We start from the raw sequence: 25,089 nt of genomic DNA on the forward strand, positions 1-25,089 counted from the left end.
GTTCTGTAGTCACGATCACGATGTTACTATGCTTCACTCGAAATCGCTAAAAACGAAGGCAAGAAACGCGTACCTCCCAACCATCAGTTTCGCCTCACAATTCCGTTAAATATTTAATTATTTTTTCTCGACCTGATGGCGGTTGAACTGAACGCAAGTAAACAAAGGACGGCCAATGTGCAATTACTTTGCTACTCGTAGTAGTGACCAGCCGGTGGCTCCTCGTTCAAAGATTTGTTTGTAATTAAGAAGCATTTTTTTTTTCATTTTGAAATTAAGGCAAGCTTTTAGCCTATAGTACTCCCTCCGTCCAAGAAAAAAAATACAATTCTCTTTTTCAAGAACTTAAACGGTTTAAATTTTAACTAAATTCGTATAAAAAATATTAACATTCATGATACAAAACAAGTATCATTTAGATTAGTTATAGAATATATTTTTATAATTAATAAATTTATTTGGAGACACAAATAATGCTAATACTATTTACTCCCTCTATGTAAAAAATGAAGTCATTTGAGATAAGGCTTGGGTTAAACATTGAGAATATAAATCTTGAATAACTTTTAAGTTGTTGAGTTTGGAAATGTGAAAACCATATGTATAGATTTGTCTTGAAAACTACTTTCACAAAAATTTACATATATTACTTTTTTGATAAATATATTTATAAAAATAAGTAGTCAAAGTTATACTTTGGAGACTGTGTCGCTGTCCAAAACGACTTCATTTTTTAGTATGGGAGTACTATAAACTTGATCAAACTAGTTATATTCTTTTATAGACAGAGAAAGTACTTACTATGAGAGAAGGCTACTACAAATGTGGTTTATTATCATTGTTGCCAGTAACATTATTACTACAGCTTGTATCAAAACTACTAGAAGTGATAAGCTGTCGTTGCTTTGAAATCAACAGCGGTAATTCGTTATCCCTGTCAGCTGCTTTATTACATACTATGGTCCTGTTTGGTTATCCTTCCTAAAAGTTTTAGGAGCTAAAATCTGGATAGAATATGTCTAAAGAACCAAACACTCCCTCCTAAAACCTCCTAAAAGTTTTAGGAGGCTGGTTTTTCTTTAGGAGCTCCACTCCCTCCTAAAACCTCCTAAAGTCCTTCCTGGACCCCCACTACCCCTCATTTATTGCCCCCTCCCTCTCTCTCTTCTAAAGAAGGGTAAAAGTGTCTTTGTTCAACAACATTTACTGCTTTTAGTCAGTTTTAGGAGGTGCAACCAAACACTCTTTTTTAGAAGGTTTTAGAAGGCTACCTAAAACTTTTAGAAACTAAAATTTTAGGAGGTCGGAACCAAACAGGACCTATCAATGCTGGTTGTTGTTAACTGTGAGAACGCCATTAATCACGCCGTGCTGCCTACACTCCAACCTCGAGACCGCACGCAGATCCACGAGACCGCCGTTGGTACTGAGAGAGAAGGCACCGGCCGTCCATATCGCGCTCAAGTGGCGAGATCAGTAGTGAGCTACGGATAACGTTGCCCGACATGCTAAGTAGTGCCCGACAAGCTACGGATATGGCGCTCAGTAGCGAGAATAGTGTTTTTCTCTTACAACAATTCAGTAAAAATAATGTTTTTCAGCCAGTTTCAGCTAGCCGAACGGGGTCGTTGTGAGAGAAAAACATTGTTCCGGCTGAAAAAAAAGGTGAACAAGTCAGCTTTTGTGACCAGCCGAACGGCACCCATATGTATAGATTTGTCTTAAAAAATATTTTTACAAAAATTTACATATATCACTTTTTATAAATATATTTATAAAAATAAGTAGTCAAAGTTATGCTTTGGAGATCGTGTCGCTGTTCAAAATAATTCATTTTTTAGTACGGAAGGAGTACTGTAAACTTGAGACCGCACGCAGATCCACGAGACCGCCGTTGGTACTGAGAGACAAGGCACCGGTACACGTTGCCCGACATCAGTAGTGAGCCATGGATAACGTTGCCCGACATGCTAAGTAGTGCCGCCTCGTGGTTTTCTCTATCGTCCCCGTCACAATTTAGGTAAGTCTTGCATTGACTTCATCCAGAAATAATTCATTTAAAACCTGAAATTATTTAACTTTGCTTTCTTCCTTATTTACACTAGTAGTACTTGAAGGTTCAAAGTTTCAGGTGGTAAGTTTCAAACATTATTTATTTCTTTATAAAAGAAATTAAGGTTCCAAGTATCTAACGCAAAAACTCTATATCAGCTGCAAGACATTGAAATCATTTTTTCTTAAAAATATGTTTGGTCTTGTATTTTTTTTCATCTGAAAATTATACAAGAAATCAAGCTGATTGATTCGTTAAAAAAACACCCTGAATGCTAGGACTTTCTTATGTTAAAACCTGGAAGAATCTATCCGACCACTGAATTTCAATATTTCATTTTTTTCAACCATCTACCCTATAAATATATTGGCCTGATTGTATCTATAAATTGTGCTAACAAAATCAGTCGCTATGGGAGGTTCCAACACCCTCATTGCACCACCTTTATTAAAACTTACACCTAGATACACTTTATGGGGTCCAAATCATAAGTTGTTTTAGTTCCATCTGAAGTCTAACTTTTCTGGATCAAATTTTATAAGAAAATATGCAAATATTTAAAAGCCAATTATTAACCTGTTTTGCTAGCTATGTACACTGAAATGACTGCAGATCGTCGATCTAGATGACCATTATCATATATTTATATGAGGTAATAGAAAAAAAATATATATACTTATTTTCTCTCTCTTGAGAAATAGGAAAGATAAGAAAAATATTAGGCAAGGTATCTATTAGCTAGACCTAACATACATCGCATGGATATAATTTCCATTCTTGATCTTATTAGATTTAGCTTTTCTGCGTGATTAATAATGGCCCTGTTTGGATCCATAGGTTAGAGCTAGTTTGGGCTAGTTGGAGCTCAACTAACCCTAAAGTAGCCAAACAGGAGGGTTAGAGTGGGTTATTTGCAACTAGCCCACCCTAAAAAACTATCCCCCCAAAGAGGTGATTATTTGGGCTAGTTGGGGCTATTTGAGATGGGGTCCACTGTTTTCTCTCTACTTTCACCCGCACCAATGATTTAGAAAGCACATTTATTATCATTTTAACCCTTGTATCCAAACATCTCTTAGGCTAGAGTTAGTTCAGGGCTAGTCCTGAGCTAGAAACTAACTCTAACCTCTAGCTGTGCTAGAGTATCCAAACAGGGCCAATGTGATAAGTCGGTGACATGATTTTTTCTCGTAACATTGAAAACCTAATATGTAGATGCATGATAAACTTGCTTTAAAAACTTTTATCGTTTTGTTCACCTGAAATAACATATTTGCATAGTACAGTTTTTCAGTACAAAGAGTTATGCAATTTGAAACTAATGGTTCAAAGAACCAACCCAGAGCAATTTTATGGCCTTTAATTTGCATGCTGATGGTCATATCGCACATAACTTTGTATTGTAGCTACGACATACTCCCTCCGTACTCGAATTTCCTGTCGTTCTACGCTCGGTGGTCGTTTTCAAATTTGCTGTCGTTCTGGTGTCGCGGGACGTTCATTTGACGTGAATGGCCTTGGTCAAGCGCCCCCTCGCGTCTAATCCGGCAACGCATTCATCACGGCATGCGCGGCTCCTCGTTACTCACTTGCCCGCATGCATTCATCACGGCATGCGCAGCTCCCACGATTACCTTCACCTCATTCGTCTTCCCTCTGCATGCTCGCCTCTCCCTCGCCTCCTTCGGCTCCGTCTGCACGCTCGCTGCTCCTCGCCGACCGCCACAGTCTAGGGTTTAGGGTTTGGTGCCGTTCCTCGCCGCCACGGATGGCTCGGTCGCCTGCACGCACGCTCGCCGCTGGCCACGCGCTCGTCGGTAGATCGTATGCACGCTCGTCGCAGGATGTCGCGGCCTCGTCGGCGGCTCTGGGCTCGGCGGATGTGGCTGTCTCCGACGAGCTCGTGCCGGTTTCCAAGGAGCTCGCCTCGGAAGAGCTGTTCGCGGGCTCGGCGTCGGTGTTCGCGGACTCGGATGAGACGTTCGCGGACGTCGAAGAGGTGCTGGACTCCATCGAGGAGGTGATCACGGGCTCGGAGGAGGTGTTCGCGGACTCCGTCAAGGAGGTCGCGGCCTCCGTCGAGATGGTGCCGGACTCCGTCGAGCCTCCGTGTCCTCGCTGCAGCACGTTCCATGCCGGCGGCGTCTTCGGAGAGGAATGCTACCGAGCTCGCCGCGAAGCTCGCCGGTGTGCCCGTTGTGGGCTCTTACATGAAGACTATGATAGGACAGCAAAATGGTTCGACTACCTGGACAAGTTCGACTGTGAGATCTACATCCCAGATGCCTGCAAACTTCAAATGGATGGTAAAACCCATCTTGCTTAGCAATCTCACAAAATTGAGGATCATCCACTTTTAAATGAGAAGGAGCATTGTCTTGTTGTATGAAAATTGGCTTGTGAACATCTTCTCTTGGCCACTTGGCTCTAATTGCAGGCAACACTCTATTTATCATGAAATCTCTTATCACCTCCCTTGTGATTGATTGAATTGGTTTGATTACTTGCTCTCCACGTAGACGATTGTGACTTCGTCTAATAGCTTGTTCAAAAGTGACTAGTGGAAAGCAACCTATTTTGCCATGAAACACACATTCTCCATCTCTAAATCTTGGCCGAGCAACTACACACAAGAACATGATCCTAGGGATGTAGTTCTTGTTTTTGCAAGTGCGATGTGGTTCATCTTCCTCGGGTAGCAAGTAGTACCTCTCCGATTTTTGATGGAGATAGAACCACTTCTCATCAATAAACACAAAGTCAAACAAATCCTTGAACTTTGGATCATCAAGCAAACCTTGGTCAATCATGTCAATGCACCACTTCAACCTAGTCTTCTTGTTAGCATCAGTGAGATAAGGTTTAATGCTACTAGAGTGGCGCCTAAGCAAACCCTTTTTCAAATACCTTTGAATCCTAGGTTTGCTAATACCAAGTCTACTAGACAAATCTTGTATGGTCATTCTTTGTTGGAGAGGAATGGCCCTCAACCTTTCCAAATCAAGAGGGATTGCTTTACGGCCACATCTACCTTTCTTTAGATTAGGAACCTTGACCGGAATGTTTTGACGAAGTTGGTTTTTACCTTGCTTCCATATGCGCTGAACTGTTCGAATATGTACTCCAAATTGATCACCAACAATTCTTGTATCGTGCTTGCCTAGTTTCCCATTCTTGCTTCTCATCAATAGTGCTTGGTACACTTGTTGTCTTGTATGATCAGAATAGTCATGCTTCGGTTGGTTTACTTGTTCTAGCAATAGGAAAAAAACAAGCATTTTAATAGTCACGGCATGATCTAAATATAGGGGGGGAAAACAAGCATTCTAATAGTAATATATTATCACTGCACGATCTAAATATAGGGGGAAAACAAGCATTCTAATAGTAATAAGTTATCACTGCATGATCTAAATATAGGGGGGAAAAACAAGCATTCCAAGAGTAATAAGTTATCACGGCATGATCTAAATATAGGGGAAAAAAACAAGCATTCTAATAGTAATAAGTAGTCACGGCATAATCTAAATATAGGGGGGGGGGAAAGAAGCATTGTAATAGTAATAAGTAGTCACGGCATAATCTAAATATAGGGAAAATAATAAAATATAGCCATGCTTACCAGCGGGGTTATGTAAATAATCAAAATCTACAGCTCCAAATTCATCTAGTGGCAAGTTCAAGTCAATTCCTGTCCAAAAGTAAAAGAAAATGCTAAGAATGGACATAACGTTGCCATGCTCCAACGGAGGCTCCACCGGAAACAATTCATGTCCAAAAAGAAAAGAACATACCGTTGCCATGCTCCAACGGAGGCTCGTTGAGATCAAAAAAAGCGTCACCGTCATCATCTTCATGCTCTGCGAGATGAAACTCAGTGTTGCCGTCGTCATCTTCATGCTCTGCGAGATGAAACTCAGTGTTGCCGTCGTCATCTTCAAGCTCTGTGACATGAAACCGTTGCTGTCGTTGAGATCCCACGGCAGGTTGCCATCGTGCACAAAGCAACAACAAAGCAAAATGGAACTAATAATAGATGGTTACCGTTGTCGTCGTTGAGATCCCACGGCAGGTTGCCGTTCTCTTCATCTTCTACACGAATGTTGAGATCGAAGCCAGAGAAGTAATCAGCCATCCTCTTCTGCAGACAGACGTGGAAGGAGAACAGCTAGTCCATGGCGGCATAGTAGCAGCAAGCAAGGTAGGGAAGCAAGGCAGGGAAAGCAATGGAGTACTAGTAGCTGCCTGGTTAAATAGGAAGGGGTATATGAACAGACGCACGATGCCAGCAACGAAAAAAAAAGCGCCAAATTGAAAGCTTTAGCGCGCATGGCCAAAACGAGGGCGCGCACGGCCAAACCCGCTGAACGCACGGCCAAAATCGACCGCTAGCAAGCGCCATGCAATGGAACAGTGCCATGCAAAATGGCTTGGCAATAAAAAAAAAGAGTGACTGCAGGAATCGAACCGTAGACCACTTGCCTCGGGCCGCGGAGATCACACCACTCGGGCTACACCAGGCTGTTGTCAAGGAAACAACCGCAGTGCTATTTAATAGGGGCAAAGCAGGAAAACTAACCCCTACTTAATGACTTCTTGGTTACCGTAATCCTGTCCCAAACGTCAGCTAATTCGAGTACGGAGGGAGTATACTCCAATCATTCTAAATTATAAGACATTTTAGCTTTTTTGTATACTCCATGAAAGGATAGAGGACCTTCCCCCCGCGAAGGACCAGGTGGAGCATATATCCTTAATTTATGAGAAAAAAGCGCTTGTGCTGTTACTCTAAAGTCTCTGAAGATCATTGCGTTTCTTTGTTTCCGTATACACCATAGGGTCAGAACTGTCAACGTGTGTGCCATCTTCGTACCTTGACCCGTCATGTGGTAGAACCAACCTTCCATATCATTCTCAGTCGTCCAATGGGATGGGAATAAGTTTTGACCGTTGCTCCAGGTTGCTACAAGATCCCAAACTTTTCGCAAGAAGGGACATTCAATGAATAGATGTGTGACTTTCTCTAGGCTCCTTTCACATAGCGCGCAGAAGTAGTTTTTTCAGCCGCGTAGTTGGAGGCAAGTCATTGTCCAGAGCCTATTTTGTAGGAGTAGCCAAACGAAAACTTTGCATCGTGGAGGTGCCAAGACTCTCCATCCAAGTTTTGGGAAGTTCGAGGGGATCTGACCGCAAATTGAATGTTGTAGGCAGAGCTGGCCATGAATAGATGTATTGTTTATGCAAGTTTTTGCTTCGATGGAACATGGAATTAACAAGGCCTTGAATCGGACTGCATATATAGGTGTCCTTGCTGTTGCCGAACGTCCCGGCCATGTACGAGATGCACTTTGGCGTGCCCATGAGTGGCGCCATGCTCAACAACATCAACACCCGCCTAGACACGCGCACAGTCGCCGTCCTGCTTCGCCATTCCGGCTCCAAGCTCATCTTTGTTGACCCGGCGTCTCTAATGCTCATCAGAGACGCGCTCCGGCTACTCCCGTCGGGGCACCCGATCCCGTGCGTGATCCCCGTCGAGGATCCTCACGAGGAGTTCCCAGGTGCCCCTGCGGACACGTTAACGTACGAGTGGGACAGGATTGTTCTGAATTACACCTCCGGCACGACGTCGCAGCCCAAGGGCGTCGTGCACTGCCACCGTAGGACCTTCTTGTTCACACTTGACTCGCTCATTGAATGGGCGGTTCTGCCGAGGCCGACGTACCTATGGACGCTCCCGATGTTCCACGCCAACGACTGGAGTTTCCCGTGGGGGATGGCTGTGGTAGATGCCACCAACGTCTGCCTCCGCCGCGTCAACGCTGCCACCGTGTACGCCGCCATGGCGAGCCATGGGGTCACCCACCTCTGTAGCGCGCCCGTCGTGCTTGAAAGCATCTAGGCCCCTAGTTGGGTTTCGGTGATTAATGACAATACATGATTACTATGACTAACGTGTGTTTTGCAGAGGCAATTAAGTTAGGTCATGGTAATGGCAATTGATTGGGCAATCATGGTTGTCATGCCTCTACAATGAAAATCGTTTTGGTTTTCAAAGGATGGATGACAAGGTTAAGGATGGACTAGTTCTACGTGTCGTTTGGTGTTGAAGAGACACTTAGAGTAGTTTAGAACTTTTTTCCCTTTTGGCCGTACTATTAAAGGAGGTATGAACTAGTAGCTTGACCTAGGTGAGTCTAGTAGGTTAGGTGTGGTGCACACTTGTCAAATCTAGCACTAGGTAGCTCAGAAGTAGCCCTGAGATCAATTGGAGCAAACTTCATTCACATATGATTTCGAGTTGAAAGTGAATGGAGGGTCAAATGCTGACCGGACGCTGAACCGGTTGTGACCGGACGCTGACAGTAGAGTCCGGTCAGTTCATTTGATCAAGTAGAAGTCGTTTGGTTGCGACCGGACGCTGAGTGAAAAGTGACCGGACGCTGGGTGCCAGAGTCCGGTCAACTCCAGTAAGGTTCTAGAGAGGGAGAATCATGATCGGACACGTCCGGTCAGTGCTAATTGGACGCTAGTCAGGTTTCGGTTGCTGACCAGACGCTGAACAACAAAGTGACCGGACTCTGGGTGCCAGCGTCCGGTCAACATCAGTAAGGGTCCAGAGAGCAGTTTTTGTGACCGGACACGTCCGGTCAGTGCTGACCGGACGCAGGTCAGAGTCCGGTCACAACTTAACGGCTCTATGGCGGGGATAACTGACCAGAGCGTCCGATCACCCCGCAGAACGCTGACGCAATCTCCTAACGGTTCGTTTTGAATGAGGGGGTATAAATACTTCCTCTATTCATCCAAGGGAGGTCTCTTACCCATTTGATCAGCTGAGAAACACCCTTGAGAGTGCTTTGGAGAGCAAGAGCCTAGTGAGGTGATTGAGATTTGAGAATCCAAGATTAAGGCGTCATTAGTGCAAGGAGAGTAGCAAGTGTGCATCCACCCTTCTCATTAGGCTTGTTGTGGTCAAGTGAGAGTTCGTGCTTGTTACTCTTGGTGATCACCATCACCTAGACGGCTTGGTGGTGATTGGGAGTTTGATGATCATCCGGCGGAGCTTGTGGATGACCCAACTCAAGTTGTGAGCGGTTGTGGGTGATTCACCGCGATGGAGTGTCGAAGAATCAACCCGTAGAGAGCACTTGATCCTTGCGCGGATCAAGGGGGAGCTACACCCTTGCGCGGGTGCCCCAACGAGGACTAGTGGGGAGTGGCGACTCTCCGATACCTCGGCAAAATATCGCCGCGTTCCTTCTCCTCTTTTTACTTTGAGCATTTACTTTTGAGCAATTCAATTCTTGTCTTTACATTCTAAGAATTGCCATGCTAGAGTAGGATTGGAACTTATGGTGCTAAACTTTTGTGCGGTAGATCATTAGAATCACATTCCAGGCGTAAGTGGTGAAGTGGGCTAAGTGTAGGGCTTAATTATTGCAAAGAATTTTAGAATTAGCCTAATTCAGCTTCTCTTGAGCATCAAAATCCTTTCGGTGCTTAACATGCTGGCCAACGCGCCCGAGGGCGTGCGACGGCCGCTCCCAGGAAAGGTGCGCATCCGCACGGCCGGCGTGCCACCGCCGACAGCAGTGATACAACGCACAAAGGCCATTGGCTTCGATATCAGCCATGCGTACGCGCTAACCAAGACCGTGGCCCTGCCGGTGTCCTACACTTGGAAGGGTGAGTGGGACAGCTTCCCAGCGTCGGAGCGTGCACAACTGAAGGCGAGGTAGGGCGTGCGCACATCAAGCACGGGCAAAGTCGACATCATCGATAGGGAAACCAGTAGCAGTGTGCCCCGTGACGGCTCCACGATGGGAGAGATCATGTTCCGCGGCGGCTGCGTCATGCTCGGCTATCTCAATGACGACGAGGCGACAAAGGCAGCAATACGTGAGGACGGGTGGTTCTACACAGGGGACATCGGCGTGATGCATCCGGACGGTTACCTGGAGATCCGAGACCGTTCCAAGGACGTGATCATCAACGCTGGCGAGAACATCAGCAGCGTGGAGGTCGAGTCAAAGCTTTATAGTCATCCGGCAGTGAACGAGGCAGCCGTGGTGGCACGACCAGACGGGTTACGAGGTGAGACACTGTGCGCGTTCGTCAGCCTCAAGGACGATGCGGTGGGCACGGTGACCGCGGCCGACATCACTGCGTGGTGCCGGGAGCACATGCCGTAGTACATGGTGCCCCGAATGGTTGTCTTCCGAGCTGAGCTGCCCAAGACCTCCACCGGCAAGATCCAGAAGTACGTGCCTAGCAAATAGCAATATGGTGTACTCTTTTTTTTGTGAGTAAGCAATAAGGTGTACTCCCTCCCTCCCTTCTCAAGGATCACCTACATTTTAGATTTATAGAAAATATCAGTAACATTTGTATCTCCAAATAAGTGTATTACAAAAATATTTTCAATGGACAATCTAATGATACTTATTACTCCCTCCGTTTCAAATTATAAATCATTTTAATTTTTTTGGTTCATCCATTTTGCTATATATGTAAACATATTATTATATCTGGATGGACAACAAAATGAATATACCATAAAAGTAAAAGCGACTTATAATTTGGAACAAAAGGAGTATATACTATAAATGTTAGCAAATAGATGTACCAAAAAAAGTCAGAGCGACTTATATTTGATAAGTGGTGTGTAGGTTTGACTCTCGATGTGTGAGAAAGGCACTTACAAGGGGACAGAGGGAGTAGTGGTTGCCGATTGCTGTCATCCTTGGCATGGGCATGTGTCCTGCTTGGTCTATTTTCTTGGTTGGCGACAGCATACTCCCTCCCTCACAGAGTGGCTCATTTGGTAGAGCTACAATTTTAACTAAAATAGTTCTGCTTATTTAGTGGAGCAGTTTTTTATTGGGTCCACTTCATACATGAACCCAACTGTCATTGGGTTCACCCTTTTATTCCCGTATATCTCTCATCTCTCCACATCTCTCTCATGGATCTCTCACGCCAGCATCTCTCTCATAGATCTCTCTCGCTATCCCCAATCCCTGCGCAACCACACCGGCACCGGCCCTCCTCCATCGGCACTAGACTCCTCCACCGGCGTTGGACCCTCACCATATGGCGCTGTGGCGGAGTGCAAATTATGTTGTCGCTAGGTCCAGCGCACGAGGAAGCCAGAGTTGTGGGTGGTTCCTCGGCTCCTCCGGAGTGTGAGTAAGGCAGGGTCCACGAGAGCGAGATGGAGCTGGTTGAAGCTCAAACTTTTCAGCTCCTCCTTGGTGTTTTAGCTCCAGTCGACGGGCGAGACCTTTTTTGGTGGAGCTATTGGCTGTGTTGCCGTTTGGTTGGTTGCATGGTGAAGTGGCTCCAGGAGCGGTCAGATGTCGTATTTTGAAGAGTTAATAGATCTTAACTTTAACTAAATAAATACTCCATCTTGACATCCTTCAACACTATCTATGCTCCATCGCATGTACACTTACTTGCCGATGTCGCCAAGTGCTAGCCATCCACGCGGTCCATTCTCTGGCCCTCAGTCCCTTAGTCCATGCCTCTGCTCGACCTTCACTGCTCCGAGTCCATCGTCAACTCGCTTGACCATCTCCATTGTCGTCAACCATCTCAACGTTCAACACCTGCACATCACAAGACAAGAGACATGTTGCACACACATCACTACTCAAGCCTTGGTTACTAATCTCAACACTAAATCAAAGCTTGGTCATCTCTTGGCAATCGTTCATCATTCACACGCATAAGCACATATGCACCATGTGTTCGCACTGAGCAATGCATATCCCCAGTTTGATATCTGTTGGCTCCATGCTCTTCCAAGGATCCCTTTCTGCCTTCAAATCTAACTGAAAGTTAGATAAAAGCCCAAGTGCCCGAAATTTTTTTCCTTGAAAAAAAAAGATAGGTCGTCATGGAATGGAGCTAATAACCTTATCAAACTGGCTGTTAGAATGACATGCATATATCATATCGCGATCCACCAAACACGCTACAATAATATCATATGGGAAAGCGAATACAAAGCCAATAAAGATTACACGTTCCAACCACATAGCCCAACGCTAGTAGGATGCAGTTTACAGAGGACAGTGGCCACTGGCCACTGGCCATGCACATTGCTAACTCTTCTCCCGAAAAGTCGTCCCAATCGTCGGGGTGCTCGGTGCAGCCCGTGCCGACCTGAGCCGCTGGAAGAGTGCCCGCTGCCGGAGGTGCTCACGGAGGCGGAGCCAGTCGTGAATGCAGTCTGGCACGACGGCAGCGAGGCACCGCTGGACCCGGTGCCCGGCGTTGGGTACGCAGAGCGCGCTGTGCCCGTTCCAGCGCACGGCCGCGTGCGCGTACGCGTCGGACGTTGGCACAAATGGCGAGAAGTGCTTGGCCTTGGCGACGCTCGACGCCATCTTGGTGTCCACGAACACCGGGGCCTGCAGCATCCGTCATCAGTAGTGTTTGTCGAAATAAATTAACTTATAGAGTTATTCTAATTTAAATCATCTACGTTCATTGTATACACCATAAAATATATTATCATTTGTATTTGATTGGGACCATAAATATTAATACTCTTCTGTATAAAGTTGATTAGCCGGTTTTATATAGTACATAATACAAATCTTACATAGCCGGTTGTATGTGATTACACAATTGTTTATTATAGACAATAAAGTCTTAACTTTAAAATATGTGCAGGCCTTATATTTAAGGGTGAAGGGGGGTAACATCTATAGGAAATATGATAGATCATGGAGTACCAATGATCACTTAAAGGGTTGCTCACCAGCATGTGGAAATTAGTATACTTCCTTCGTCCCAAAGTAAATGATGTTTTAAATCCCTCATGGGAACCAACGCTCAAGCTTAAAGACCAAAATATATTTCAAGAAGTAGAGATAGAGATGCAATGGGAAAAGAGAAAGATGCATTGAGAAGTGAGAAGATCAAGTATTTTTGACAAAATTTGAATGCTATAAACATTTATTTTGGGAGGAGTAAATACAATCAAATAGCTCTACTATTTGTGTTTTTCTGTGGGACACAAAAATTGTGATTTTGTCCACAGCACATTATTGAAGTCATCAATAATGCCTCTGGCGCACTGACCGAAATCCTTTCATTTCAGTAAATTGAAGCCATGCGAGGAGGTGAGTTGTACAAGCTAGCAATTAAAACACATGTACTTCAGGAGTAAATAGATCTAAACAGGTGGAGCAAAACTTTTAGCCCATCTTTTGGGCAAATAGAGCGAAAGGGGGAGGGCTAAAGTTTTGCCATTTACCACCGAAGAGGCCCAAAACTGGGCTAAAACGCCTGGGGGCGCGAGCCGGACGCCCACTACCCCACACCCACCCACCCCGCACTCGGTACCCTATCCATTCCACTGCCCCCGTCGCTCTCGCTCTCTCCCTCCGCGCGAACCCTAGCACCGCCCGCCGCTCTCGTCCTCTCTCCCTCCGCACCAACCCTAGCTCCGCCCTCCGCCGCCGCCCAGATCTAGCTCCTCCTCCCCGGCATCCAAATCTAGCTCCTCCTCCCTGGCACCCAGCTCTAGCTCCTACTCCCCCCGTCCAGATCTAGATCCGCGCGGCGCAGATGGACGGCTACAACAACAACGGCTACGGCAACGGTGACCGCACTAGGGACTTTCTGTCGCAACCTGATCCGTATTCCCCCGCCGGTGGCTTCGACATGTTCTCCGACGCGGCATATCCGTTTCTGGGATCGAGCGGCCACTACAAGATTTTCGGTCTACTGCAACGCCAAAAAAGTGTAGCAAAAGACCCAAAAATGGTAGCCATAGTAATTTTGCTACCAATTTTTTTTGGTTAAATGTCGTTGCACTTGTAAGGGTAGCAATAGCATAATGCAATGGGTTACATTTTAGTTGCGACACACAGCCCCTCTATTGCAACACTTTTGACGCTTTTGCAACACCTGGTGAGTGTTGTAACAAAAGCAATTGCAACCACTATGGGTGTGGTAATAGTATCAATTGCAACGAACTAGGCGTTGCTAGCGATACGTATTGCGACACGCTGGTCGTGTAGCAACACAATGCAAGCGCAACGCAACACAGGTGTTGCAATCGTGGTTGTTGCTACGCAGAGAAAGCATTGCAATAGAGGTTCTCTATTGCCACGTCGCCTAAATGGTTGCTATAGGTGGCTTAGGTTATTGCAACATCTCTTCAGGTTGGTTGCTACAGAGAGGTCGTATATTGCCACGTTTCTGAATGGTTGCTATAGATGGCATAGGCTATTGCCATGTTACTTAGGTTGGTTGCTACAGACAGGTCATCTATTGCCACGTTACTAACTATCTGGTTGCTATAGGTAGATTCCTCTATTGCCACCGTCATCTTTTTGTAGTTGCAAGAGATAGTTTCTCTATTGCCACGATTATCGTACCTATTGCCACGACTAAATGTGGTTGTTATATGTGCCATCATATATTGCAACGCCAGATTAATATATTAATAATTCATGTTGCGACACTTTGTTTGGTAGCTTAAATTAATAATCGCAAAACGACAAATACATAATGAAGGAAGCATCGACATCCATTAAAACGAAATATAATTTGTTCATACAAAATCTTTAACAAAACACACCGAGTGTCAAACTAAATGAGAACACAAGTAGATAGCTTAACACATAATAATGTGTTAAGCACAGACAACTGTTTGAACTCATTCGAATCAAAAGACTAATGTCTACTGTAGCAGCGAAGGTTCCCTTGATATGTATGTTGGCCATCGTCCCACCATTCGCATGCTCCTTCTCAAACTCAAGATTCCTCCTGAAAAAATCATTGACATGCATTAGTTAAACTGAGACTAGTGGTGGCAAAGCTAATTGAACACTGAAGCAAAACACGAGCTGCAGTACTAGAGTTCTATGAGCTGCAGTACTATCAACCACGAACTTTGAAGCGTAAAGCAAATATAAACATACATGCAGCTGCCTCCCAAGACATTTTATGAGCACAAACACATCCATATATATTTCTAATCAGCAAGAGGAAACTAAGCCTGGACCATATTTAGGAGCAGAACAAAAGAATAGCTATGTACTTCTCCAAAAGGACTATATGTTCCTTTTTAATGCAAAGAGAGATAAAAGGTTTCACATAGTACCTGTGTATTTTTTTTGGACAATGCAGATCTTTTCCTAGCCGCAGTTTCCTTCAGTTGCTTTGCTGTAGTATAAACAGCACCCGAATTCGCTGCCAAATTACTTCTAGTCATGCGCCCTCTAGTGAGACGTTCTTCAGCTGCGGAAGAAGGGGGTTGTTGTTCTGGCTGGCTGGTTTCTTGGGTAACCTGAAAATAAATGGTTGGTGGTAAAAATTACACCCCTTGACAAGAATATGACATGCATGTTACAATTAAACATTCTTCAATTATCATCAAACTACCTGCTGACTATGCATCATGTGTTCTCCCATTGTAGTTGTTACATTTTGTGTCCCCTCAATTGTTGCAGCAGCAGCAACATTTTCAGTTGGCTCCACAATTGTGCTAGCCTGCATTTCGAATTGGGTTCAAGATCATGATTTTCAGTTCAATAAACTATGAGAACATAGATGTTGTTAATATTACCTTTTGTACTGAAGCTTGCTATTGGGCTGCTTGCAACATTAACATAGCTTGCCTAAGTGCTTCTCTATCAGCCTCCCTTTCCTTGTTCATCTGTTCAAGCTGACGCCTATGTTCTTGCCTCTCGGCTTCCCTTTCAACTTCTTGAGCTTCTAGTCTATCTTGCAGCCGTCCAAACGATTCAATGAGGGCTTCCTCCTGTTGCAGTTTGCGCTGGTAGTCCTCCGATAGTAGCTCCTTTCTAGTTGGGTACCTTGCAAGGTAACCATTAGCATGCATCTTGTTTGATTTGATTTTTCTCGTTTCCTTGTAGGTTGATTGGAAAATCTGGTTCTGCTCCAAGTCTGAGACGACATTTGCGTCAGGCCTTGACTCCAGCTCCATAATCTTCCTGGTTGCATTGTCCTAACAAAGCAAAGACATTTAGTTAATTAAAACTTTAATTCTAAGCGAGGACAGTTGCATCACTTAATAAGGGTTGTAAAAACTGTTTAATACTCACATAGACTTCCCTAGATTCCTCGCTTGTCCATTGTCCATTTTGTTGGTGGGTCATCATAAAAAGCTCCATATCATTTGGCTCTTCACCAGTTAGTTGGTCCCTCTAATTAGGCAAGAATGTAAAAAAATTAGCCATATTTCATAATCTAGTGAAATGTAGAAGCTTTTATAAACTGTAAAGATCAGGAAGATATCCACCACGAATTTAAAAATAGAAGATAACAGAAATATTTATTGCTATTGAAAAAGTACAGGAATCCAAGTTCTTCTTTTTGTTGGCACACATTAGTTTTAGTACTTTTCAGCTTTCTGTATACAAGGATGCAAAATATATTTTTTTTGTAGTGGGCAGTGGGCTAAATATCTCTATCAAATACAAAGACTATATAGGTTATAACAATATCATGTCATTGTCATTCGGGGGCACAAGCACAAACCATAAAAAAAATGCCTGAAGGAAAACCTTGTGACATAATTTTTTACCTTCTCATAGCTCAATTGAGAAAAACCCTTTGATCCTATAACATGGTGTATCTATCGATTGTGCCGATTCTGAGAATTCTTATTGCTAATCCTCTGCACAGAACCAGCAATGATTTGATTTTTATAAAATCAGCAGTGCGCAAAACATAAACCTTGACGTCAGAAGTGGAATTGGCAAGTTTTTTTAAAAATTGGGAACAAACCTGGAATTCTTCGGTGCCAAAATACGACACCAGATAGTGCCACTCAACAATGTCTAATTCTTCTGGCCTATGTCTCATTCTCTCTTCATAGGTGGTGTACGCCTTGTAGGTAGCACTAAATGTAGATCGCCATCCTTTGTAACGGTCATTAGCCACCGTCCATATCTTGATTCTGTTCGCCTCGTTATCCTCAAGGTCCCACTTAGCCTGCTCAAGGTAAAGCCTAAATAAATTACTTCTTAAACAATAATTTGGTATTGAAATTTTGACATCCACATGGATAACAGAAGCTTACCAGCACATCGTTTGCTATTGCAATTTTGACATCCACATGGATATCTCTCCATGTTCTTACTCCGATGAGAGGTGCTCTTTTCCTCGTGAACAGTGTTATTTCATCAACAAATATTCGTTTGTTTGAACCTACAGGTCCTCCAAGCCTAGAGAACTGGATGCTAAGCTTCTGAGACGCCTCCCTGGTTCTCTTGTTTGTTGCTGTCCATCCTTTCAAGTTACCTCTTGGCTTCCTCTTAGTACACCATCACAAACATGATCATGACTCCCTGTTAAAAGTGAACTAATGCTTACCTACTGTTACTGGTTACCTGAGATAACAACCAAGCTGCTGATGTGTTGCTACCCACCTGCTTTTGTTCAACAACTGAAGCTGAAAGCTGCCGCTGGAAATTGGTAATGGAAGGACCTCCCATGCTGCTCTGAACTGTTGAAACCTGCAAGCAAAGAAAAGGTAGGACACATAACTCAAATTATGTGTGTAGTTTTATTTTTGACTTGAGAACTAGTGCTCACTCAGCTAAACAAAAAGAAATACAAAGAACAGGTGAGAACAGTTACCTACACATAACAGAAAGTCCATATAAGTGATCAGTAAAAAAACAGATGCTATACGTCTCGAGAATGTGTTCACATGAAAAAGAATATTCTTAACTCAAGCCATGCAGAAAGTCTATACAAGTGATCAGTAAAAGATGTGGGAACGGTCACCTACCCATAACAGATCTTAGTTATCTATTTACTGTTACAATCTACATTTCAAAAGTACAGTTACTGTTTGCAGCAAAGCAACATACCTTGCAGAATGAGTGGAGTTCATCTTCTAGCTGTGCTCTCCTATAGAACAGCCTACTGGTAAGCTCTACCTCTATCACAGATTTGCAGGTTTAGAACATTCAGGCATTACTAGACTTGTATAAGGCCCCAAATTCAATGGACATAAAACATTAATCATTGTTATGTAAAAAAATAAAGTCAACACAGTTGCAGATAAAACTAACGTGAGCCTTTGCCTATGCGGAAGCCACTGAATGCAAACTTAGGGATTAGTGGCAGGGGAATTCCGTAATCAATACATCAGTGGTCACATTCAGATGGGCTGGAGATGGTGCGGATTGATCAAATTGCATGGACTGGGTGGTTACCTGAACCATTCGTCGAGTTCATCTTTGTCTAGCGGTTGACTGGCTTGGATCGGCTTGAGATCTCGTCAAGGGAAGAGTGACCACCCTTGCGCGCGGAAGCAGAGAGGCACTAGTGCGGCTCCAGGATCGACTGATAGGATCCGACGATCCTCCTCCTCGACGCAGAAGCTCCGGACCTTCGTGGACGCGGCGGCCGCCTTGCTCGTCTGGTTAGGGTTGGTGAGTGGGGGCGGCTGAAGTTGCGGCGAAATCACCTTTGGCTGCTTCCCCTTGCCATCCGGCACTGGTCCAACTCCGACAAGGGGAGGAGCCTCCTCTGCATGCCTGCCTCGCCACATCTGGCCTCCGTGGTGCCGTCGTGGTTGTGGGGAGGGGGAGGCGCGGTGGCAGCAGAGGAGGAAGAGGGGAGGTGGCGACGGCGGAGGAGGGGAGAGAGAGTGGGAGCGGAGGGGCGGTGGCCGGATCTGAGCGCTCGGGCCGTTTAGGGCGTGGCCGTGGCTAGCGCGCACGCCAGTGGCGTGGGCGGCGGGCACAGAGGCGGAGGTAGGTGTGGGTGTGGGGGCGAAAGGAGTGCAAGACGAGCGACGCACGGGCGTAGGATTGCCGAACGCTGCACGTGGGGACGGTGAGATTGGAGCGAGCGTCCCTACACAGTTGATTTTTTTTTCAAATTTCTAAATCAAAATGAATTATTCACATGTAAATAATAAATAATACAGTACAAAATTTTATAATTATTTTTTATAGATATATTTACATATACAATAACTAAAACAACTACAACAGTTTAAAATTGTAAAATTGAACCTTTAAAAATGGGGAAAAAATTTAAATTTTAAAAAATTAAAATCAAAACTACTAAAATAATTTTGAGACACCAAATGATCTCAAATGAAAATTTGATAAACATCAAAGTTGTTCAACTCATTAAGATCCGTATTCCCCCGCCGGTGGCTTCGACATGTTCTCCGACGCGGCATATCCGTTTCTGGGATCGAGCGGCCGGCCTCAATGATCCCCGGACGGGCATGGCGGCACTCGACTTCAACTCCCATGGCGAAGGGTGGACCGAAATGGCAGGCTATGAGGGCCTCTTTCGCTCTGGCACATAAGATGGAGGCATCGGCGGCAGCATGGGTCCCCCTCCCATTCGTGTCCATAGTGGCAGTCAAACCCTCGGCTTACGCGCGGCTCGCAGTGGTGGTGGAGGAGGCACCATGGCCGGTCATGCCGTGTCGTCATCCTCCGGTGGTGGCCATGGCCCTCCCTTGCCTCCTGTGAACGTCGGCGTCCATGGCATGCATGGATCTACCTCCGCCATGCCTTCTGGTTTGAGGAGCTGCGGTGGACGTCAAGGAGCCGCGACGAGTGCTATTGCAGTAGACAACTTCAACATCAACCCCGAAGATGCTGCTGAAGACACCGACATCGAAGAGATATTTCCGAATGCTTATGACCCGGTACATTCTGAAACCTTGCAAAATATGCTTGGTGTTGGATTTTGCCATGTTCGTAATGTATATGCGTATTATGTTTATCCATGGTTTAGGCTAGAACTGACAAGGCAAATTGGTCAGAACCACATAACAAAATATTGTGTAATTTGTGGGTTGACCAAATTGACAAGGGTAACTGCATCAAAGGAAACATGTCAAAGAGAGGGTACAGGGAGATTATACTTAGGTATAATGCTGCAACCAATTTGGTGCATGATCAGAAGCAGATCGCTAACAGGATTAGGCAACTGAAGGGACTATGGCAATTCATAAGAAGACTGCAGAATGACATTGTCTTAGGCTGTAGAGAGGATGGCACGGTTGATGCAACAGATCAATGGTGGAATGACAACACTAAGGTACTTGCAAAACTGCTTGTTTCCTGTCTGACCACAAGTTAGTTGATCACATACTCACTATGGTAAGCACATGTTCTGCAGTGCCACTCAGAATGGAAGAAATGCAGGTGGGAGTGGCCACAATACTTGGATCAAATGGACCAAATGTTCCATGGTGTAGTTGTTGATGGCTCAACCACATTTGTAGCTGGAACTATGGATGAGGAAGAGGAGGATGCAACTGACGACCTTGAACAAGTACATACTCTAGTTAACATCAGTAGCCATAAGAGAGCAAGCAGCACAAGCACCACTGGCTCTAGTTCTCACAAGAAGAGCCCAACACTTAGGGCCATGAACAAGTACATGAGCGACAATGCTAAGATTCAAGCTGAGAGGAATGACATGTTCAAGCAACATTTGAGTGTGAAGCAACAGAAGGAGAATGCCAACAATGAAAAGATTAGGCTAGTGCAGCAGTTGGCTAGAGAGTGCGGGGTATCTGAGACTGTCCCTGAGTGGTTTGTTGTACACAGGATCTTCAATGAAGAAAATAGTATTGAGTTCTTCCTTGGAATGTCTACAGCAGAAGGAAGGTTGGCCTTCTTGAAGCACTATGCTAGGGTCAACAACCTGATCTAGATTCTATTATCTTAATTTCAGTCTATCATTTGAACTAAGTGTGTCATTTGAACTAAGTGTATCATTTGAACTATGTCCGTCATTGCACTAAGTGTGTCATTTGAACTATGTTTGTCATTTGAACTATGTCTATTATGAATGTGCACTATGTCTGTTATGAATGTGATGACTTTGAATTATGATTGTGATGTGAGCCTGCTTGTCATTTCAATTGTAATATTTTAACATCTAACTGAGCTTGTGATGCATTTATGTGCTAGGATGGTAATTCAACAAGGGATGGGGACAATCCAGATGAGTCAAGTGATGAGGAACTCTTTAGACTTCTTGTTGATGATGACAACAAAGGTTTCCTGGATGGTATGCTTTTGTTTACTGATCACTATGAAAAATACTGCAATAAGGCTAAGAGAAGGAAACCAATGGTAATTGGGTTGCAATGGGTAGAGAGAACTCTAGGAGATAGAAAGAGATCCTACAACATGTTTAGAATGAGCCCAACTATGTTTGATCGACTTCATGATCTTTTGGTTGAGTCATATGGCCTCAAATCAAGCACAAAGAGTACCTCGGTGGAGGCTTTAGTCTTGTTTCTATGGATGCTGGGAGCACCACAGTCAGTTAGGCAAGCTAAGGATAGATTTGAGAGATCACTAGGCACAGTTCACAACAACTTCGAGAAAGTCTTGCAATGTGTGGTTAAGCTAGCTACAGACATAATTAAGCCAGTTGTCGGTGCAGAAAGTGACCAACATGTAAATATTTATAGTTTTGCCGTACGTTGTGATCGGAGGTGGCCTAGCACTCAATGACACAGGGTTTATACTAGTTCAGGCAACGTGCCCTATGTCCAGTTTGAGTTGGTCGGTGACTTTATTCCTGAGCCCAGGTGCTCGAAGTTTGCTGTGGGGTTAAAAACAAGAAGGAGAAAGATGAGGGGTACAAGAGATCCAGCCGGGCTCCGGTTGGAAGGGCCGAGAGCGACAGGAGCTCCGCTATGAGCTAAGTGTTCAAGCGTGTGCTTGTGGTTCGAACCTGGCGGTTCTATGGTTGTGAACTAGTGAACTTGGTTGATCTAATGATTTTGGATTTTCTTGGATGAACTGGCTTAACTTAGTCTCCTGGGAGAGAGCGCATCCCCTTTTATAGATGAAGGGGATGGCCTTACAAGTGAGAGGGAGAGAGTATGTATGCTTCTAAGCCTTGTTGCCCATGCCGGCGGGTACATGATGATGGTAGGCGCCCACAATACTGTTGGTTGTCGGATGTACGTGGGAGGCTATGTCGTTTTGTGCGGGTATGGCAGATGTCGGTACCTACTATACTGTTGATGCCCAGAGGCATGTGAGGAGTTTCACCATGTTCACTTGGTACGGTAAATGCCGATGCCCACAACACTGTCGATGCCCAGAGGCATGTGGGGGGCCTTACCGTATGGGAGTTAATGGTGCCCACAATACTGTAGGGAAAATGTCGGTGCCTACAACACTGTTTGTGTCAGGGTGGTTGCAGAGTACTGTTCCTCTAAGTGTACAGGGTACGGTCCCTGGTACCATGGTTTGACTTGTGCACCTTGCCTTGCTTTCTCCATCCGTTACATGGTCTTTTCCGAGCAGGCGTCCCCGGTCGGTTGGTCCCAGTCGGCTCTGGTTGCGCCAGTCGGAGAAGAGCAGTGAGCAGGGTCTTTGCATACCCCAGTCGGAGACATGGGGTCGGAGTCGGAGGTATTACTTTGCCATGCCTTTTGGTCGGAGGGACCGTCCGGAGGCGGGCTCGAGACCGAAGCGGGCGCTCCGGTCGAAGAGGTGGGCCGGAGTCGGAAGGCGGGTGTCGTTCCTCCTTGGCCAGACCTTCCGGTCGGAGATTGGATTGCCCTTTTGGCCTATCGTTTAGACACTTGGGTCGGCCCATGAGTTGCGCATTTGTCTGCTTGAGCCGAGCCTTTGTTGGGAAGCCGGTCCGCGAGGGACCCCGAGTTTATGAACACGACAGGAGCCCCCGAGCCCCCGAGCGATTCGGGCAGAATCATCTGGGGGAATTTTTCCTCGACGGCGGGTGTGCGCGAGCGCACCCTCGGGTGTAGGCCCTGAGCCCCCGGGCGGTTCGGGAAAAACTGTCTGTGGGATTTTTCGTGTTGCCAGTGGGGGAGGTTTTTGTTTTGTCCGCGGGTGCGGGTGTAGCCCCCGAGCCCTCGGGTGATTCGGGCAGAATCGTCTGGGGGTGTTTTGTCAGCGGGCGTGTGTGCGTGTTTTTTAGTCAAGACGGGATTGTCAACCAAGGCATCATTGCGCAGTCATGGCGTTTAGTTTTTTAGGGATCGGGTGAGACAGAGCTCGCGGATCCTGGCGTCGATGCACGCCGTGGGATCGGGTGAGGTAGATAGTCAAGGGATCAAACGAGACAGAGCTCGTGGGTCCAGGCATAGGTGCGTGCCGTGGGATCGGGCGAGTCAGAGTTGTGGATCTTGGCCTTGGTGCTGCCTGTGCAGCTGAGGCAGTTTAGTATAGGGATCGGACGAGATGGAGCTCGCTGATCCTGGCGTTGGTGCGCGCCGTGGGATCGGGTGATTTAGAGTCGTGGATCTTATCCTTGGTGTAGTCTGTGCAGCTGAGGTAGTTAGTTAGTTAGTTTAGGGATCAGTTGAGACAGAGCTCGCTGATCCTGGCGTCGGTGCGTGCCGTGGGACCGGGCGAGTTGGAGTCGTGGATCCTGATGGGGCGAGTTTGGGGTCGCAGACCCAGGCGTTTTGGAGTGCAGTCGAAGCATAGCCGGATAGGGCGAGTTCAGGGTCGCAGACCTAGGTAGTTTTGGAGTGCAATCGAAGCATAGCCGGATGGGGCGAGTTCGGGGTCACAGACCCAGACATTTTGTGTCTTGAGCCCCTGAGCCCCGTTGGGCTTTAGTAGGGGATCAGTTTGAGTTGTGTGCGTTACCCCGTCCTCGGTTCCTCACAACCGAAGGGGCTGAGTTTTGTCGCTTGTCCCGATCGCTTGGGCTCGAGTGACGCGCTCGGTGAGTTTGCTAACGGGTATGATCGAGTGGAATCTGGGTCCGTCGTTCATGACGGGGTCGACATAGCCCTCTTGTGACATTCCACTGCTCCTTTACATGCAACCCGACAGATGCCTGGGTTGTTCCAGAGACCGACCCGGGTGGCCTAATGGCCTCCCCTCAATGGAGATTTTGTGGGCTTGGTAGAGGCTTAGGATCGAACGAGAAGGTTGAGATGACCCTGTCTGCCAGACTAGGCGAGGGCCACACGGGGCTCATCTATGTTTTTCTCCCTTGGCTCTGTTTGACATGGGGCGGCCTCGAGCCCTTCGTGGGCCAGCCTTCTAACCTCGGTCGGTTGTTGCTCATGTCGAATGAGGCAACTGCCACTTCATGACACAACACAGAGCGTTGTGATGCATCTCGCTGCATGTGCGATGCTTAGTTCCTGAGCCCCCGAACGGTTTAGGGCCCAAATCGTCCGGGGGGCACGGGCGTATGGAATGGATGCGCGTATGGATGTATGAAATGATTATAAAGAAAATAGCGAGGGTCGGTAGTGTTACCTTGATGACTCGAGTGACAGGGTTTGAAGAGCTCTAGTCGGAAATGTCCGAATGAGACCCATGCTCGTCGTTCGTGATGGAGTTGGCATGGCCTACATGGGGCATCCCTTCACTCCCTACCTATCTCTCAGTGTGCTTCCTAAGCCGTTTGATCGACTTAAGAAGCCCGACGGTCTCTCCTGGCGGAGATCTCATTTTGGGTTTTTCCTAAGTCCTGCCTAGGGATGCGGGGGGTGCTTGTGTGTGGTAGCGCTTTGGTTCTTGTGCCCGGCGTGCGGTAGTGGCTGGCGTGCGGTAGTGGTGGGCCATACCTAGGCCACATCCTGTCTGATCAGGAGCCGTTCCATCGGGCAGGGCACGTCTCATCGGTCAGGGCGCGTCTCATCTGCATTAAATGGGAAAGAGAGAGGTTTTTTCGCTCCGCCATTTCGTCTTTCCTGATCGGCACGCCCTCCCCTAACTGTTGTACCCTTTTCCTTAAGTAGGAGAATGGAGAAGGTGTTTGCTCTATTCTTTTGCCTATTCCTCATCTGCAGCCTCCTTTCCTTTTCCTTCTTGCCGAGAGCGTCTTGAGAGCCACGACAATTTCTAGGAAAGAAAAGGGAGAGAGCAAGGGAGAAGAGAAAAACTCACAAATCCTTTTGTGATCCCAGAGCAAAATGTCGGACTGGAGGTCGTCCACTATGTGGGAGTCGATGTTGAAGGCCTTCGCCGCGAAGGGGTTTCTGCCGCCGAAGGAGGTGGCGCACTGGAGGGCTCCTGGGAGGGAGGAGTTCCCGCAACCTC

The 25,089-nt window shown here is 46.1% G+C and overlaps 4 protein-coding genes and 1 pseudogene across 9 annotated transcripts in view; 1 reads left to right on the forward strand and 4 right to left on the reverse strand.

Annotated features, from left to right (window-relative positions):
• The window catches only part of LOC136519505 (very-long-chain 3-oxoacyl-CoA reductase 1-like), an 85,362-nt gene that overhangs the window by 18,882 nt on the left and 41,391 nt on the right, over nucleotides 1-25,089 (reverse strand). The gene's annotated exons all lie outside the window — the stretch shown is intronic.
• On the reverse strand, nucleotides 5,040-6,188 carry LOC136523843 (uncharacterized). Its single transcript, XM_066517385.1, has 5 exons — nucleotides 6,098-6,188; nucleotides 5,848-5,997; nucleotides 5,676-5,744; nucleotides 5,139-5,306; nucleotides 5,040-5,044 (listed from the first exon to the last, which is right to left on the reverse strand). The coding sequence occupies exons 1-5, from the start codon at nucleotides 6,186-6,188 to the stop codon at nucleotides 5,040-5,042; spliced, it is 483 nt and encodes a 160-aa protein (XP_066373482.1).
• The window catches only part of LOC136523844 (2-methylpropanoate--CoA ligase CCL4-like), a 96,373-nt gene continuing 77,737 nt past the window's right edge, over nucleotides 6,454-25,089 (forward strand). The window contains exons 1-2 of the mRNA XM_066517386.1: nucleotides 6,454-6,486; nucleotides 7,356-7,924. Of these exons, the coding sequence (XP_066373483.1) occupies nucleotides 6,454-6,486; nucleotides 7,356-7,924 (602 nt within the window). The remainder of the gene's footprint in view (nucleotides 6,487-7,355; nucleotides 7,925-25,089) is intronic.
• The window catches only part of LOC136519506 (very-long-chain 3-oxoacyl-CoA reductase 1-like), a 78,914-nt pseudogene continuing 65,961 nt past the window's right edge, over nucleotides 12,137-25,089 (reverse strand).
• LOC136519508 (very-long-chain 3-oxoacyl-CoA reductase 1-like) overlaps nucleotides 14,589-25,089 on the reverse strand; it is a 50,281-nt gene continuing 39,780 nt past the window's right edge. For 2 of the 4 annotated variants that reach the window (XM_066512899.1, XM_066512896.1), the window contains 9 exons: nucleotides 17,476-17,562; nucleotides 17,127-17,394; nucleotides 16,832-17,038; nucleotides 16,629-16,721; nucleotides 16,147-16,248; nucleotides 15,648-16,049; nucleotides 15,464-15,571; nucleotides 15,183-15,368; nucleotides 14,589-14,845 (listed from right to left, as the gene is read on the reverse strand). In XM_066512899.1, coding sequence (XP_066368996.1) covers nucleotides 17,362-17,394; nucleotides 17,476-17,562 — 120 coding nt within the window. In that variant the 3' untranslated portion in view covers nucleotides 14,589-14,845; nucleotides 15,183-15,368; nucleotides 15,464-15,571; ... (3 more) ...; nucleotides 16,832-17,038; nucleotides 17,127-17,361. Of the gene's footprint in view, nucleotides 14,846-15,182; nucleotides 15,369-15,463; nucleotides 15,572-15,647; nucleotides 16,050-16,146; nucleotides 16,249-16,628; nucleotides 16,722-16,831; nucleotides 17,055-17,126; nucleotides 17,395-17,475; nucleotides 17,563-18,736; nucleotides 18,917-25,089 lie in introns of those variants that run through there. The other 2 variants (XM_066512897.1, XM_066512898.1) reach the window with 2 other exon arrangements.

The sequence above is a fragment of the Miscanthus floridulus genome, chromosome 18 (genome assembly GCF_019320115.1).
Source record: "Miscanthus floridulus cultivar M001 chromosome 18, ASM1932011v1, whole genome shotgun sequence".
Lineage (NCBI taxonomy): Eukaryota > Viridiplantae > Streptophyta > Magnoliopsida > Poales > Poaceae > Miscanthus > Miscanthus floridulus.

Coding starts and splice junctions, on each gene's coding strand:
- LOC136523843 (XM_066517385.1), bottom strand. CDS start 6,188: ATGGCTGATTACTTCTCTGGCTTCGATCTCAACATTCGTGTAGAAGAT. Junction 5,998..6,097: donor GGATCTCAACGACGACAACG/GTAACCATCTAT, acceptor TTCATGTCACAG/AGCTTGAAGATGACGACGGC. Junction 5,307..5,675: donor TTATTTACATAACCCCGCTG/GTAAGCATGGCT, acceptor TCCTATTGCTAG/AACAAGTAAACCAACCGAAG.